The sequence below is a fragment of the Photinus pyralis genome, unplaced genomic scaffold, assembly GCF_008802855.1.
Source record: "Photinus pyralis isolate 1611_PpyrPB1 unplaced genomic scaffold, Ppyr1.3 Ppyr1.4_LG8, whole genome shotgun sequence".
NCBI lineage: Eukaryota > Metazoa > Arthropoda > Insecta > Coleoptera > Lampyridae > Photinus > Photinus pyralis.
The window spans coordinates 25,246,073-25,260,813 of NW_022170819.1; the positions used below are offsets into that span (position 1 = coordinate 25,246,073).

The window sequence follows — 14,741 nt, forward strand, 5'->3', positions numbered from 1 at the left end:
TGAGTGAAAGAGGGCCTCGCACTTTAATCTTTCCTCGCCAGTAATATGTCATTTTCCTGACTTATGTGAATAATTATTATTCACAATCATATACCGGGTGAATACTCTGAAACCGAACATAGGGAATTAACATGGGAAAACAGTTTTTCGCTGTTGCTCCCCAAATTAACTTAGAGGGTTCATAATGGCACCACTGGAAAGAAGATTTTTTTCTCATCTAACTAAATGCGAATTAGTTAAGTTTTATTTGTATTTTCTCATTATTTTATCAAAAATTCGCAAAATAAAATTAACTCTGAAAATCATGTAGCCATGACCCATATAAGATTTAAGCATCCGGAATTGTCAAATTGAATAACTATCTGTCAAATTGTCGATTTTGACGGAATAGAAGTTTGATTAAATTCCACGGAAAATAAATCTCGCACTCTGCGGCAACTATTACCGCCGTAAACGTTTTTTACCATAAACACTTTTTCCACAATGGAATACATCGTAAGTTTTGTGGTAATTACCATAGAACAACAAACTTAGAATGGAAACTGTAATGTAATGTAAAAATGACGCGCCATCTCGTGTATGTTCTCAGCAGCTTTTTGCGTGAATGGCGCCAAATTTAAATATTAAAATGTAAGCTACGTCCGCATGATACTGAATTTCTCCGGATCTGTAACAATATTGGATTTGACTAGCTGAAACCTAAAAGGTAAATGAATCCAGCCAGTGAAATCCAATTTTGTTTGTTAGAGATCCAAATAAATTCAGTTTAATGCGGATGCACCTCACCAGCCAGGGCCTTCAAAGAGTACAGAGCACTTGTTTTATAAGTAACAACTCCAATTAATCCAATCAAGGAGTTATATTTAATTTAATATGATTATACAAGATACAAGATCAACTTCATGGAACTCTACTGTATGATGCCCTCGAGATCGTTCTAAAAACAAAATATGTAGCAATTTATTACAATTCAATTAGTGCTACCTGCTAAATATAATGTGCGAACTGCCACACGCTTCAAATCTCTTCGTGTTCCAGGTTCTAAAGCGCAGCCAGAAAAAGGACGTTCACAAACCAAAAAGTTTTGTGTAAATTTCTTCCACATTATATTCTAAACCAATTCTTAAAAACTTCGGGCTCCATTTTTGGGAAACGTCTTCACAATTTGTCACACAACATTTACGTTCTCGACTTGTATATGCATAATTCATTGTAATAATGAATAGTAATTATACTTAAAGCACAATAAGCCGTCAATCATAATTCAAAATTCAACTGTCATAATGGCGACCACGCACGAAAGTCACTAGATTTAGTAACTTTAACACGCCCGCTAACTATGCGCCATCTATTGAATGTTCTCCAAACTAACTATATTTGCACTCAGTTGTTCCCGTTTACGTTTCCCTTCTAAGTTTTTTGTTCTGGGTAATTACAAATTAAAATGATTGACAGTTATCGTACCTTGTTTTCATGACTACCCTGATTTTTTAAAAGTACACTTTTGACTACCTAATTTCGCAAAATAATAATTAAACGTGCAACTAGACGTTAATAATTTGCATATCATAAAACGCGGAAAAAAATCTTCTTTCCAATGGTGGCATTATGAACTCTCCAAGTTAATTTGGTGAGCAACAATCTGCGAAAAACGGTTTTCCCATGTTAATTCCCTATGTTTGGTTTGAAAGTATTCACCCAGTATGTAATATGTCAATTACCAACTGTTTTGAAGTGAGCAATTTGACATCTTTTGCGAACCTTGTCGAGGTCGGCAAAGTACTTCCCGATCCCAACTTGCTCGCCAATGCCGACTAGATTTCAATGTTACACTGACACTGATGGCATTTGTTAGGTATACTACCTATTTAATACAAATTTTGAATAAAATAGTATACAAACCTCGATGGTCAGTGGTTCATAACCAACGTCTCGCGCTTATACCTCATGTACCTTCTACCTTAAGCCTTAGGCTTAGGCCACTTCCCAGCTCGGTATGTAATCTACTATTACCAAACTGGAAATGTTGCCTAGCAACATCAACTGATATCCATCTAAACTGTGTCAAACTACTGTCAGATCAGTGTTACCAGATGTACGATAATTATGGTTTTTGTACGATAATTGGAACTACTGTACAAGAGGCCAGCAATAGTTATTTGTGTACCAAGGCCGTAAAAGTGATCTTTTTTGGCCGAAGCTGCTGTTTGTGGCCGAGGCGGTAGCCGAGGCCGCAATTCAGATGAGGCCTAACAAATCACTTTTGGCCAAGGTGCACACAACATTTTTTAGGCGATCATCAAAAAAAGAATTCAAAAATTTGCTCATAAACATATTTTTTCTGAAAATCATAGTTATCTTAGACAATTAAAAACAAAGCATTTCCTGTCATATGTAATTATAATTAGCATCTTTGTGTGTGTTTTGTGCGTATCAAAATGGGTGATAGCGACAGTTCAGATACCCCAAATGAAATTTTGGAAGCTGCAAGCGTTGCGCTTGCGACCCTAAGTCATTTATTATATAAAAGCAGGCGTTTGAGAGTAAAAGTACAATCGCAACTTCCTCGGTTGCACAAGATTTTAATAATGTCAAATGCAATAGGTCCTTCGTAACTGTGGCTTCCAAGACCTTATAGTTAACGTACAATTATTAGAAACCTGATTACCTACTTTGATGGTAGGTATAGGTAGCTACTTGTGTTCTCGGTTAATTGCTGGTGATTTTTCGTATAATAATGTAAGCAATAACATCTTCCTCATGTTTTGGTTCTACACTTCAAAAAGGTCTCTGCAAGCAGCAAAGATTGAAACGTCAAACTATAATTTAAAATGTGAACATTGTGATTACGCAAAATAGTGTGAAACATTCCTACAAGTCTGAAAATGAAAAAAACGCACGTGGATGGACCCAATCCTTGATGAGGACAGACCAGATAGACGCTTTCTATCAAACAGATTACTGGTTCTCACACCACACATCAGTTTCAAATAAGTACAGTTTGACAGATGTGTACAATAAAGTAAAGTTTGACAGAAGCGTACAATAAAGTGAAACTTTATGGCCGCAAAAGCGACCACAAAATCAACGTTTTTGTGATGATAGCCTAAAAATAATTTTTTGCGCGATCGGTCATTTCTGACTATTTACCAGTTGCTATGATTACGACGACGCCAAAATTACTTACCGATCTAAAAACAGAACAGCAAAAATACTTACCGACGCCTTTTTAAAAATCAACAGTCTTACATTACATTTGATCTTTAATTATTGTTAGGTACATTAAACGTACAATTTGTGCTGTTGTTTCCTATAGCAAGACGCTCATAAAGTCATAAAGGAAGTGCAAAGCTAGTAAACTACATCAGACACATGCACATTTTTATGAAATTATTAATTCAATTTTGACAAATAAACTGGTTACCTAGTGATGTACACCATACCACTTCGATCATTTCGATTTATTCTGCTCGTTAATTTCTTAGTTCATATTTATATTGGTTGAATAATTTTAATTTCGATCGCGCAAAAAATGTTATAAGCACGTCGAACGTTAAGGGTTACCGTTCTCAGACAATAATTGGAGTCGTCGCTTCGCTCCTCCTCCAAACAATTGTCTTCGAACGGTAAAAATCCCTTACCGTTCTCCATACCATTGAATAATAATATTATTCAATGTCCATACTTAATATACTATTTTTAACTCTACACTTCCTGTGAGCCAATCATATTTCTCATACCAGGTGTTGTTAAAGGCTCCGTTTGATTTTCCACTTACGTTAATTGACGATTTACCTAAATCGGGAAAATGTACATTTGTTTATTAAAAAATTAACAATGTCACATACATTCCTAATGGTCACTTTTACCTCCCCAGATTCGTTAACACTAGGCCTGCTGGAACTGACAATGTTATTACATTTACATAATACTACCTGTTATAATAAAACTCATACCCACACCGGCAAACGTTGTCATCTGTCGGTTGTGCAAATGAGACCGACCGACGACTGTATCCCCGACATCACATCAAATGCTTGCTGTTTTTTTTTTTTACACTTTAGCTGCTAAATGGACAGAGGCATGCCTCAAATCACTCCTTTTTCATCATACAATACTTAAAACGTATCGTGTGTGGAACGTTGTTCTAGTGTTTCGGCTGTTTCATTTTATCGAATAGTATAGTAGGCAGTTACACCTCGCCCTGTAATATTGCGACGCGCGGCAAATTACAATGTAAATTCGTGAACTAATCCTAATTTGATTGTCTGATTTACATTATTTTATGGCGGCGTTACAATTTAATAATCACTTGTCTCATCCAGTAAGCCGCCACTGCATCACATAGCTTAAGACATAAGGTACACCGGGGGAAGTGGAGCCGCGATTTTCAATAGTTCAAGTTTAATCTTTCACAAAATCGTTATTTTCTCACCAATTGCTGCGAAATTTTAAACGTACATTGTCTCATATGTTCACTGCACATGTAAATAAATTTGTGACGATATGCTGACAACATTTTGTGTTATAAAAAATTATGCCCAAAAAACGCAATGGGTTACACTTTCCCCGACCTTCGGGGTAAGTGTAAACCATGTGGATATTTTAGCTAAAAACGCGTATTAAAGTATGTGGGGTAAGTGGAATGAAAAGTCAACGTTAAATTATCTAGAAAAAAATTTTACTGTTTTGATTTTTAATTCACATTGAGACTATCAAAAGATACATTGAAGGTAAACTTTCCCCTCTTAAGTATTGGTTTGGGTAAAATCATTATGACTTGGTCCAGAGAAAACACAGAAGTATCTGCGACCACAGGAAAGTGAAAGTAGTTCGAAGAGCCTATTTTTCGAGCAAATGTTGCTTCCAGTTCACTGTTTGCTTGCGTTACTTGCCCGACATAACACTTGAAGCTCTTCTTTGAAGCAAACTTCACCAATATCCAATCATCTTTTTCTAACTCTTCACATTTTTTGTTCAACATCCCCATAAACTCATTTTCTTCGTTATACTCATCTGCTTCATCTTCTAAATTGGTATCATCTTCTGAATCAGATGGTAATTGATCTCTATCAATTTCGTCATTTGACGATTGCTCATCATTTATATCATCTCCTTGGTTTGCTTTATTCTTTTCTTGTGCTTTCTTTTTAGTCTGTGTATTTCCTCGTCTTGATTCCTTCAGTTTCTCTAGTGCTTCTTGTGTTGTTATTACCTCCGCTCCAGCACATACGCGTCTTCGCTTACTTGACGTTCTTGGTGCCTGTTTTAGCTGTTCGAGAAGCATCGTTTCGAAAGATAAATTTTCTTGAACAACAGTTGGTAAAATTGAACTAGAAGTCGATGGCATCGGATCTACAGTGTTACTAGTCACGACCTCTCTGAAAATGTTATCAGCTGTTTGGTGCTCTTCATTTTGGGGCACATCTGCTTGCTGAATGGAGATGCCACCATTGGAAATATTATCACCTATTTCTTGACTTTGACGCCATCTCTGATATGCACCCGTCTCAAATTTTTCTTCTGGAATCACCGCATTGTTAAATGGATGAATGCCACCTTTCTCAAATCCTTTTGCTATTATTGCCGGATTTGCATTGCGCCAGATACGTGAAATAATTGAGGCAAATTCTGACTTTGGGAGCTTATGTCCATAATTACGTCGTTGCCATTTTATAAGTTCTTCATCATACATTATTTTCAATGGCCGAAATACCGCCAGGTCCATTGGTTGGAGCAAATGACTCGAATGAGCAGGTAACTTTAAGATAACAACTTTTTGTTTCATGGCCATTTCTACCAATGATACCCCCACATGCGAATTATGGCCATCATAAATTAAAACCACAGGTCTTTCGGGACAAACGTTTTTTAAAAAATTATTTTGAAAATAATTTTCAAAAGTTTGCGTATCCATCCACCCATTTTTGGACGCAGCATATGTCATTCCCGGATACCCCTCCTTTATTGACAGCCAACTGTCCCAGACATTTTTTCCTCTAAATACAATTAGGGGAGGCAGCTTCTCCCCAGCAGCATTGCCCCCAAAGAGGACAGTGATGTTTTCTCTACCTGGGCCACTTGTAACCCGATGAGCTGCTGTCCCTCTTTCACCTACAACTTTAATTCGAGCTGGGTCTACACAAAAACTTGTCTCATCAATATTGTAGATTTGCGACGCTGGTATATTTTGAATATTCTTTTTAAGCAGGTTGAAATAACTATTTATTATAAAAGGGTCCATGCTACGTTTGCGGGCTACTTCTACAGCTTGCGGTTTCTTTTGGCTTAAATTATGGTCTCTTTTAAATCTTGAAAAAAAATCGTTTCCTGGAATGCCATTTCGGAAAGGTGTCTTGATGTTGTTAGCATTAATGTAACGACCGATGGTTTCCAAAACTTCTTTTTTCGACAAACCAAATCCCCATTTCTCCATTATCTTGATTCCTGACGCGATTTTTTCTTCAACATCATGAGGAAGCGCAGGTGCTCTACCCAAAGAACTACTCTTCACGCCACGCAAACCTTTCACACGTTTATAAATGGTTGCTTTGGGTATTTTATAGGTTTTTGCCGCTCTATACATAGTAAGTTCTCCGTTTTTAACCGCCTGTACTGCCGATTCAAGATCCTCCTTGGTGTATTCAGGTGGTTTGGTCTTCCGGATATACGTTCGTGGCATTTTCTTGAAAAATATGGGCATAATTAGAGATAAGAAAACCAAGGAATCAAGAGAAAGATAATGAAGAGTTAAGTGGAACCTACAGGGGGGAAGTGTCACCCTTAGTAGGTGCCATTTACCCCAAGAGGGATTTTTCCGGGGGTAAGTGTAACCCACACGGTTGAACATACAGAAACGTTTAGACCAGCAAAATATCACACAACAGCTGTACCTTAAATCTATATTTGCGATACTCACCAACAACCCACAGAAAAAAGCAATAAGTAATCGTTTTATTTCCAGTTAAATGCACAATCGCTGCACTGCACTTACGACCAAAACAAACACGTTGAAGGTTATTTCACGCTGGCGGGAAAGCCGTATGAGATATGGGTAGTATTGTGATCTGTAGCGCAAGTGCACATTACATTGAAGTGATTCACCGGCAGATGGCACTGTGAATGGTATATTTTAAAATAATTATCGCGATGGGTTCCACTTGCCCCAAATTGACACTTTCCCCGGTGTACCTTAAATGTAATGTAAACATTTTCGTCAAAGCTTGTGCAAAATAAACCCATCTTAGCGTAGTGTCAAAATGTGTGGCATTTTTACCACCTAAACGAGAAAATTTGTTAAAAAACAAACGCTTCAAGATATTGGTCCTTTGAACCTAATCAAATTTCTTTTTGCTATTTTTGCCTTTTCAAATACTGTAACTACTTTTAAAAAATCCCAACAACTTGTTCACAAATAGCTTATTTTACCCAACAGAAAAACAATAAAAAAACGTCAATCGATAGATAGTAAAGAAAGATGCGTCCAGTTCCACTTAAAAAAATGGCAGGGAAAACAAATTTCGATTGTTTCTAAGATGTACAGTCAAATACATTATCAAATAATTGAACTGAAGGATACAACAAAGACGTACAATTCATGGGCATAGGCGCAACTAGGGGGGGGGGGGGCTAAGCCGCCCCAAGCCATGCGACAAATCATAATTTGTATATCGTATGCAGCTTTAATTATTTGCCCTGAAAACCTGTATTTTATTTTTGAACTCGCTTGCTACCCGAGCGGAAGATTGTAGGCGTCGCCGTCGGTCGGTCGTGAACTATTGAGTCATCTCTCAAGCTGCAATCATATTGCCAGTTTCTTCAGCAACCTGTGAAAGGTCATTTTCGGCTATGCAAAATTTATGAGCTGGTTAAAAACAACAATGGCTCAAGACCGTTTCTCTAATATTTCTCTTTGATATATAGAAAGAAGCGTTTCCGTCGATTCCGAACAAATTGTTAATAAATTTGCAAAAAAAACTAGTAAAATACCCTTAGGCCTGTAGTAACATCAATCAAATTTACTTCTTGTATTTTTTTATAATAATAAACGTGTAAAAAAATATAGAAAACGAGCTTCTGGGTATTCCTATAGCATGTGGAAAACCAAATTTTGAAACTAGCGTTAAATTTGCTTTTATTCCAAGTGGTTATGTATCAAATTTCATTTAAATACCTTCATAAATAAGAAAGTTAGCAATTCGATTTATAAATGGTCGAGATGCGAAGAGGGCACTGGGAATGCTGATCGATTAGGCTCAACTTTTGGAATTGCGTCTTATATGACTAAAGCCATGCTCATAATGAATTTTATGCAATTCGGTTCATAACTAACGGAGATGTCAAAAGGGACTTCTTTACTTTTTGGCCTACATTGCCAATTCACGAACTTCGATCTACAAATATGATAAAGAATCCACCTGCAAAATTTCATCGTAATCGGTCCATTCGTTTACGAGATATCGTGCTAACGGACGGACAGGCACCGCAAAATAATAATAATAAAATAATTTGATAAATTTACATTTGGTAATGTCTTTAATAAAGTGAATGTGATGCTCAGAATTCAGAAAATGTTCAACTTAGTAGAATGGGAATGCTAAGGAAAAGAGATAAAAATTGGATGGTTTTTTGGAATGGGCTTTATAATGTACACCGGGCTGTAGCCCCCCCAAAAGTTAAAGTCTAGTTGCGCCTATGTTCATGGGCGTTCGTTTTTAGCATATTGCGCTCATCAAACAACAGACCTAAACTACTTAAAAAATCTTCCGCTATGAGTATTAAATTATCAAGTTAACAAGGCCATATAGACTGACAGGCAAATACCTGAAAGTATATCATAAAGAAGCTTTAAATCCTAAAGGCGTCATTTGAGCCAGATTGAATGTTCATAATCATAAATAAATCATTAGGGAACTATTCCTTTGAAGATGTGTAGCAACATTTGATTAGGTAGTTCAACTTTTGCTTAGCCGTAATACAATCTTATTTTTCAATCACATTTCAAATTATTCTGTTGACTTTCAAAACTGCATTACTCTTGAATCACACAGCCCAAATAGACTTTTAATAATTATGCTGGAAAAATGGTTTTACAGAACAAAAACAAAACAATTTTCCAATTATGATTTCCCCTTAATAAGTTACATTTCAGTTTACTTTACAGGACAATTTTTAAGAGTGAGTGACAAAAACTTTCCTTTGCCAGGAACATAGAAAGGGGCACCCTTGTAACAAGCTTCTAAAGTCTCATTTGTGGCTAAATCAGGCACAATAGCTTCGAATATTTTCTTTTTAGGATTCATAATCAGGTCTGGATTTCTAGTATATCCTTCACAATGTACCGCTTCGCCGGCGATACAACCAGGTGGTGGAGACAAAACTTCGATTGCTTCTGAGCACGATGCACACATGATCATAGCTTCTGATGTGACACCACGCATCTACAATACAAGTGATTAAAAAAAACATAAGCTCCCAACCATAGTACCTTTGCAGGCTTTAAGTTACATAACAGCATCACGCTTTTATTCTCCAACTGTTCAATTGGTACAAATTTAACGAGACCTGAACATACAGTCCTTGGCTGATCTTCACCGCAGCTAATTTTTAAAACGTACAAGCTGTCTGCATCGGGATGTTTCTTGACATGCTCAATTTTGCCTATCCTCAAGTCCAAACGACCAACATCAATAATCTCTTCGGAATCTTTGGCATTGTCATTCTTTGGTTTTGCAACCTGCTCGGTCTTCTTCTTACTTGCACTTTTCTTTTCATTTTTCTCTGCAACAGCAGCTTGCTGCTTGGGTATCTCTTTACAGGTGTCGCTGATCTTTGCGGATTTGTTGAGGACAATCCCCACTTGCTTCACACCATTTTTAATTTCCAAATTCACCAAATTTTTTTTCGTAGCTTCTACTGCCAATAAAAGTTTTTTATTTTCTTCTCGCAATTGATGGCATCTTAAAGTGTTGTATGCTTCCGTGATTATCTCCAACTAGATAGAATATTCCACAATGATCTAATTATACTCTATACCTTATTAAACTAACCTCATCCTTTAATTGGGTAATGGTTTTTTGGGCTTCATTTGCCTGTCGTTTTACGTTTTCTAATACAACTTTTGCCGACATGTTTAGAAGATAAAAAAAATTCTTTTTAAGTCCTAAAATCGGTAACATTAACACACCACGGCACAAAAAGTTAACGATTCGAAGATTTAACAAAATGTCACGCAGGAGGAGAAGAGAACGGTTGGTTGAGCCAGCGAATACAGAATTTGGCCCGGTTTTGTCTGAGGACACACCGCAATCCAAAAATGTACCGATAATATACAGGGTGCTCGGTTGTTCACGTCCGACCTTACGCGTCTGTAAAGAGTAGGTAGATTCAGAGACTTGCTATAACTAGACTGCGCTTAACGTATCTAAGGTGTTGTCGACACAGTATGCAACACACAATGCACCGCGGGGCAAAAATCGTTGAGATGATATGCAATATAATGAAATGAGCTGTTATTTTAGATGTTCATTAATCATCCTCGTGATTAGCTCGAATTAGTGAACAGATAAATTTCTGTTGAGAATAAACCAATAAACTTAGGTTAACTTGTGCCTATCAACATGTACTCTGTCGATAAATTTTTAAATAATATGCTGATTTTCAACGGATAAAAGTTTAAAAGGCCAATATGGATCAGAGCCATTCGAAGAGAAAAATTTACTCCCACCATAGTGCATTTGCGGGGAAGAAGCCGCTTTTAGAAAGATACCTACGAAGGTGTTAAACAATAATGCAATACCGAGCGTTTTCGACTTTCCCATTCACTTAAAATAACGTAGAACTATTATTCGACATCCTTTACCAGCAAGACAACGGCAATACCTATTTGCCTATTAGGTATAGAGGTAACTAAGTACTTACTGGTACTAAGTATATTTCAGGTTTTGTTACAAGAAAAATGTTCCATATGTGCAGATGCGATATTCGCATCAGAGAGTCATTCAAGGCTTTTAACTAGAAAAAATCGTGGAGGATTGTTGCACGTATCAAGCGATGCATTAAAAATTTGCCAAATTGATGAAAATGTGTTCAGGTTTTTCATTCAATCCACACCACACCGCATTGTAAACAAAATGGTTATCAGCAGTCTAAGAAAAATAAATAACAGTTAGGTACAGCCCATTTGGGTTTTTGGATAGGCAAATATTGAATCAAAATCCGCTAAATAATCATATCTTACTACTTCTTCTTCTATCTTTAGTTTTAAGAGTATATTTTCCCATACGTGTTCACCCTCAAAATACACATATAAATCAAATTAGGACTAGAGGAAGGCAGTTATATACCAATTTAGTTCAAATAAAATACCAATAAATTCGATTAAAACAGTTAACAGCTATATGTTATCTTTTTTTGCTACTAAAATTTTAAATTTAGAATAAACATGGCTAAAGCAAAGAGTGTTCGTTGTACTCTTTGGCTAAAGCAAGCTGCAGAACGTACGTCTGCCCCGCGATGAACAGTTGGTTGCCTATCCTATCTTGACAACAGGCGTTTATAGTAAAATCTACGTTACGCGCGCTCTAGTTATAACAAGTCTCTGGGTAGATTGGACAAGTACTTTTCTACGTAATCGACAAGAACCTTTCCTTCATAGAATATGTGAGAGAATTGGAACGGCATCAGATGAAGTAGCCTATATCTTTACAAAGCTCGCTACTACCACGTCCAACCTTCACTGCACTTCTCCATTTACTTGGACCATGGACCAATGTATTTTTAGTCTATGGTTAAACTGTTTCATGTTGAAAGGGACAGTGTTAAAATACTGGATTACTACCCTAAGAGCAGGCCCGAAAAACTCTTAAGTTTGGACAAAGAGTAGGTATAATTACTTTTAAGTTTGAGAAAGTCTTCCATATACCCCAAGTAAAAGGCTGAGAATAGCCGTTTGGACTTGGGAAACAACAGTAATTGCCACCTTTGCAGTCCTTTTGAATCTTTATTTGGTGCTGCCTCCATATAAACTACACGAACTGTCCCTACCGTGGAAAAACAAACCACCATCAACGTCTACCGCCACCACCGAAACGATCCCATTGGCGCACCGCTCCCCACGAAATGTACCCAGGCGCTATCCGCAGCTTCCGTCGTCGGTGATGGGATAGACCACCTGGAAACCACCACCAAGAAACACCGAAACGCCACGAGCGACATATCCAACTTTCACTGAGGACGTTCTAGACGACATGCTCTCGTCAAGCATTTTATTGAAAGGTGCACTCCTGTCGCCGAGCTATGGATCATCGCAGACATACCACAACCCACCGTCTCCCAACGGAAGTCTTACGTCTTGTTGCTCATCTCCTATGAGCTAATGATACATCCCCATATGCACTTGCAAATTCTACACCGCATGGCTTTGCTGAAATCAAAGCAATGCTGACCGGCCGCATCTAAAGTCCTGCAGGCCTAGGCAGGAACATATACTTACCTGACGCAACGTGACGTGACGGCTCTGACGCCACTCAGCGCAACGCAGATCTATATAGATGCTGAATTATTCTTAGACTAGGAAAGAGAGAGGACGGGTAATACTTTCAATAAAACTGTGACAATTTGTCACCAAGGCACACCTGCCAGTGTCGTAACAAATAAAAATTATTCCTTTTCCTCTTCTCAAAGTACGGGGTGGAAGGGGGAGAGTGGAACTAGTTTTTTCCTTCATGGTAGGTATTCTAATGAAAGGTCTCAACAAAAGGAACCAATTTCTACCAACCATAGCCCTCCTCCTCGACCTCATATCGTGATCGGGTATATTCCCTTATAACGGGCGATCAAAAATGAGATGCTGTCGAGTCGCCCTTGGGAAGTTCAAGTTAAGTACGATTTTCCATGTAAACAAAAATTCCAAAGGTGACTCGACAACAGCTCATTTTTGATCGCATAGTACATCTAGAACGGATTGTCGGAAGAGGGTACTCACAAAGGGCGATTGAGACGTCTGCAAGAAATATATTCATTGGTGATGTCAAAACAAAAGCTATTTCGGTTTAAAAAAATGTGCTTTATCTGTACAAGACCTGTGCACAATTTATACTTGTTTTTATTCTTAGGGTATTTTAGTTCTGATCGAAGGTCAGAAATAAAGTTATGTGGGACCCGGGGAGGAGGAGGGTACTACAGAATATAAATTCTAATTCAAGAAAATCCGTCCGGACGGTTGCAATAATTTAATAATACCTTTAGTAAAAACAGTAATAAATAATTAAGTATACAAACTTCTAGTACGCCGCTATACATGCACCTATTTACAATGTACAAAAGTTTAATTTAATCCTAAGCGGTACTTGTAGACAATTTATTGTTGAGAACATCGTGACTACCATAAAAAGATGTAAAGGTGGTATTTGTGCTTATGGTAATCGGTAACGTATCCATACTGTTAATTGTCCCAAACGTGGAAAGCATATGACCATTGTGATCTGGACTCAGGGACATATGATGTTCTCTGATTTGACACTCTGGCCTAAAATTTATAGGGAAATAATTTTGAAATTGCAGGCTATAGAAAAAAGAAAACAGTTCTGCTACAGCTTGAGGTACTTGAGGTCTTACTATCTACGGTTCTTATACCTGCTGGAAATATTTCGAGTTCTTTGAGAATCGGAAGGCAAGTACTGAGCAGCAAACGGTGTCGGCTTGATTACGTAAATATAAACACCAATCATTGTTAGTAAATAGGATAAGAAATAAAGCGCGTGGCACTACAGAACAATACATCATGATTATTTTTGTAAACCTTAACACACAATTTGTACTTACCTTGTAGTTTAAAAGTACGGTACCAGTCACCAGTGTATAGAAGTTTCCAGAAAGTAGTGATAAATGTAAGGCAGTGGTTCCCATATTTTGTAAGAATATGCATGATAAAATGCAAAATACGAATTGTGAAATAGAAAATGTTGTCAAAATATTTATATATTGTTTCCACGAATCGGTTAGTAATTCTTGTTTTTCCAAAATTACCCTTAAAAAATAAACATGAAATGATAAACTTAACATTAATGGTGGGTTTACACAACCATTATCATTCACTATCAATAAATCATTAAGAAATAGCCAATATATAGGTATATGGTTTCGTTGGTTAGCGATGCACAATGAGCCTTTGATTCTATTGGCTATTTCTTAATGATCTATTAATAGTCAACTAATGATAATGATTGTATAAACCCACCAGAAGTTTCCTATAGATAGTCTATAGTACAGATGCTCAAATTATCATTTGAAACAAACCGCAAAAATCACAATTAATTTAATAAACCGAATGCGTTTCGACGAAAACGCTGTCATCATCATACAGTAGCAAGAGTGAGGCATTCACATACAGGGTGTTCATTTCAAAACTTCCCAACACGGATTTATCACTGATTAAAGGAAAAAACGCAGAGACCAGCCAAAAACTACTTCATCTCTTTTCACCCTCTACCCCCCCAGGGATTATTCCCTTAGAAATATTAAACGACAATTGGTATCGAGTAATAGGTAGCTTGTTTGAAAGGTCTTTTGAAGTCCTTTATTTCGAAGTTTGATTTTTTTAAATCGGTCAATTCGTTTTCGAGAAAATTAGAAAACTTTTTATTTAATTGATTTAATCGATCTATCTTAATTTGTTCAGATAGAAAGCAAAAACAAATGAAAATATCACTTATTTGTTGCTATGGGAAAGAAAGAATTTA

At 37.0% G+C, this 14,741-nt stretch overlaps 3 protein-coding genes across 3 annotated transcripts; all 3 read right to left on the bottom strand.

The window, feature by feature from the left end:
- Positions 1-4,696: 4,696 nt before the first annotated feature.
- On the bottom strand, positions 4,697-7,174 carry LOC116179492. The gene is made up of 2 exons (XM_031499287.1): positions 6,920-7,174; positions 4,697-6,685 (listed from the first exon to the last, which is right to left on the bottom strand). Exon 2 carries the CDS (start codon positions 6,680-6,682, stop codon positions 4,697-4,699), a length of 1,986 nt encoding a protein of 661 aa, XP_031355147.1. The 5' UTR covers positions 6,683-6,685; positions 6,920-7,174.
- Positions 7,175-9,037: 1,863 nt separating this feature from the next.
- LOC116178833 (aminoacyl tRNA synthase complex-interacting multifunctional protein 1-like) lies at positions 9,038-10,298 on the bottom strand. The gene is made up of 3 exons (XM_031498459.1): positions 10,050-10,298; positions 9,488-9,994; positions 9,038-9,440 (listed from the first exon to the last, which is right to left on the bottom strand). The coding sequence occupies exons 1-3, from the start codon at positions 10,176-10,178 to the stop codon at positions 9,153-9,155; spliced, it is 924 nt and encodes a 307-aa protein (XP_031354319.1). The 5' UTR covers positions 10,179-10,298; the 3' UTR covers positions 9,038-9,152.
- A 2,919-nt stretch (positions 10,299-13,217) lies between these two features.
- Positions 13,218-14,066, bottom strand: LOC116178834. The gene is made up of 3 exons (XM_031498460.1): positions 13,825-14,066; positions 13,636-13,766; positions 13,218-13,528 (listed from the first exon to the last, which is right to left on the bottom strand). Exons 1-3 carry the CDS (start codon positions 14,062-14,064, stop codon positions 13,339-13,341), a joined length of 561 nt encoding a protein of 186 aa, XP_031354320.1. The 5' UTR covers positions 14,065-14,066; the 3' UTR covers positions 13,218-13,338.
- Between the last annotated feature and the right edge of the window lie 675 nt (positions 14,067-14,741).

Excerpts from the sequence above, each read along its gene's own strand:
- LOC116179492 (XM_031499287.1), bottom strand. The coding sequence starts at position 6,682 with ATGCCACGAACGTATATCCGGAAGACCAAACCACCTGAATACACCAAG.
- LOC116178834 (XM_031498460.1), bottom strand. The coding sequence starts at position 14,064 with ATGTTAAGTTTATCATTTCATGTTTATTTTTTAAGGGTAATTTTGGAA. Across the intron at positions 13,767-13,824 it reads CCGTACTTTTAAACTACAAG|TGCCACGCGCTTTATTTCTT; the intron begins GTAAGTACAAAT and ends ATTGTTCTGTAG. Across the intron at positions 13,529-13,635 it reads ACTCGAAATATTTCCAGCAG|GCCAGAGTGTCAAATCAGAG; the intron begins GTATAAGAACCG and ends TATAAATTTTAG.
- LOC116178833 (XM_031498459.1), bottom strand. The coding sequence starts at position 10,178 with ATGTTACCGATTTTAGGACTTAAAAAGAATTTTTTTTATCTTCTAAAC. Across the intron at positions 9,995-10,049 it reads TTACCCAATTAAAGGATGAG|TTGGAGATAATCACGGAAGC; the intron begins GTTAGTTTAATA and ends TATTCTATCTAG. Across the intron at positions 9,441-9,487 it reads GTAACTTAAAGCCTGCAAAG|ATGCGTGGTGTCACATCAGA; the intron begins GTACTATGGTTG and ends CTTGTATTGTAG.